This window comes from Montipora capricornis, chromosome 6, assembly GCF_036669925.1.
Source record: "Montipora capricornis isolate CH-2021 chromosome 6, ASM3666992v2, whole genome shotgun sequence".
Lineage (NCBI taxonomy): Eukaryota > Metazoa > Cnidaria > Anthozoa > Scleractinia > Acroporidae > Montipora > Montipora capricornis.
In genome coordinates, this window is record NC_090888.1 from 13,916,906 (window position 1) to 13,919,405 (window position 2,500).

General features: G+C 39.2%; 1 protein-coding gene across 1 annotated transcript in view; it reads left to right on the plus strand.

Moving 5' to 3' along the window:
• The window catches only part of LOC138051580 (ATP-binding cassette sub-family C member 4-like), an 18,549-nt gene that overhangs the window by 4,272 nt on the left and 11,777 nt on the right, over nt 1–2,500 (plus strand). The window contains exon 2 of the mRNA XM_068897812.1: nt 2,156–2,500. This exon is cut by the window's right edge and continues 202 nt beyond it. Coding sequence (XP_068753913.1) covers nt 2,184–2,500 — 317 coding nt within the window. The 5' untranslated portion in view covers nt 2,156–2,183. The remainder of the gene's footprint in view (nt 1–2,155) is intronic.

Below are 2,500 nucleotides of genomic sequence, written 5' to 3' on the forward strand. Positions count from 1 at the left end.
AACATGAATTTTTGAAGGTGCACGCGCCCTTAAGGACAAAACCGGCATCATGATTTTCTACCATTGCCACTGCGAACTTGTTTTTAGTCGAAACTCACATTTAATTAATAGAGGAAATAAAGGAGGTGGTGAGACGTGCTTAAAAATACCGCTGTAGATGTAATAATCAATGAAGCCTGATCAGCGAGTTTTTTACTACTGTTTTAATTAAAATTGTACAGAAGCCTCGATATTCCAGGTAAGGCGAAACAAACAAAACGATCGTCCTGTCAGATGCGGGTAGACGGTCCACTAAGGAATAAATAACTCTCTTTGATGTCCGGATGTACGTGTAAACGGAAGGGGAATCCGCAAAGAAAAAGTTGCGAATTCAAAAATTTCTGAATACGTGTGGACAGGGTCTTACTAATCCGTGATTACTCCTAGTGGCATAGCTAGTAAATTCGCCGTGTAATCAAATTCAATTGCTGAAACATGTTTGATAATTCCATTGAACGCGCTGATGACGTCACAAAAAAAAACCTCGCGAAAGAAATTTTTTTCACGTTCGAAAAGTGAAAAGTGAAACCAACTGGTTTATAACATTGTCAACGGGGTAGTTTGAATGTTATACGTTATATGAAGGAAACCTCCTTCTGCTACGATTCAATGCGTTTATTTATTTTGTTTCAGGCTCTTCGATCTCGCTTCAGATTGGAAAAAGACGGACAGTTCAATTCATGCGTGTAAATGAACTGTACTTTCGGGTTAATTACAAACTTCTCTTATCATTTTCTTTATAATTTATAACAGGTCAAACGCTCATCTGCGTGCATAATGGGACTATGAGGGATCATGACCAAAACACCATATACGAGAACATACGAATAATATACGGATACCCTAGAGTGCATACGAGTGTTTGTCCAAAGCATGTTTTTGTAAGGTATATTTAGCTTTTCTCAATGCCACACATCTCTCTCTGTTATTTCGCCCTCGACTCTCCACCGGAGTAAAACTACACTATCACACGCTATCGTATTGAGGGACATGACTCCCGCACGAGTTAGTCATGCTTTATAAAAGTCTTTCTTTATGGGAAAAAAAAATTGTATGTTTTAATTACTTACATTTTTACAAATTATTAGAAATGAATATCGTGTTAAAATGTAGTTGTATTGGAGCTGACCCCAGCATTTTACGTAATTAAAAATTATCTCTCGACTGCAAGGGGTAGTTTTCGGGTGTGGCAGCTATGTACTACCCGTATGCATTGGTACATGTTACCTGTACGTTTACCTGCATGTTACTCGTCTGTATCGCATACTACCGGCTTATATATTCTACTTGTTTTAATAACCTTATTCAGTCATAGAGCAAGTTTCAATTGAATGTCGTAAAACCAAAACCAAGGTAATTACTTTGACATGGCCAATCAAAAAGGACTGAGACAATCTGGCAAACCAATCAAAACTCGAAGTAATTACACGTACCCGACACAAAGCGCGGGAAAATGTGCACGCGTGAGCCACGATTGGTTTTGGTTTCACTTCTGATTGGTTGACAAAATGGCGAGAACTTTGAACCAATCGCTGAGTGAAGTAATCATAAGCCAAAGTAATTATCTAATTACTTTCGACACTCAATGTAAAACCCCTCTAAACCAAATTGAGAACGTTTACGAAATGCAACGGGTACAACAAGGTAAGCAATATGACTCGATGACGTCACGTGATGTGCAAGTATTAAACTGTCGGCACATTTGATGTTCTTGACTTCCATGTAGTCAATAAACCAGCATTTCTGACTTTAATGATCGTCAGAACTAACAAAAGGATCATGAAAGATAACTTTTAACCTGAAATTTTCAATTAAGGACAAAAAATAAAATACATTTTGAGCTCAGAAAAATGCATGCCAAAATATGACTGCCATAGCAACATCAACTTCCGTAAATAATGTTGATTCCCAATTTCTTCCCGAATTGATTTCTCCTGAATCAAAGATGGTCATTTTAGCTTACAATGGCACATTTAGAAACGATGTTAGCCCTTAACATTCATACAAGATGACTCGCCCACCCACTCCTCCCCCCCCCCCCCCCCCCGTCCCCCTCTTTCCCTCGGGGTCTACAAAGGGTAGACCGATCATTTCGTAACTACCTTTAACTTTCTAGGATCGTTGTGACGGAATAAGAGGTAAACATGCCACGGCCTTCCGAGAGACAAAATCCAAGAGATGGTGCAAACTGGCTGTCAGTCATCTTCTTCTGGTGGATGAATGACGTGTTGAAGATAGGCAACAAACGACCACTGACCGAAAACGATTTGTTTCATCTTCTCGAAGATTGTAAAGCTGAGGTTCTCGTGGAGGACGCTGAAAAATACTGGTTCAAAGAATTGAAAAGATGCCAATCCGGGAAAGGGAAACCACGTTTATGGAAAGCCATGGCCAACCTTATTCCCTGGAAATCAAGTCTTGTGATGATAATTTTGAAAATCCTAGAGTCTTTGAGTTTTGT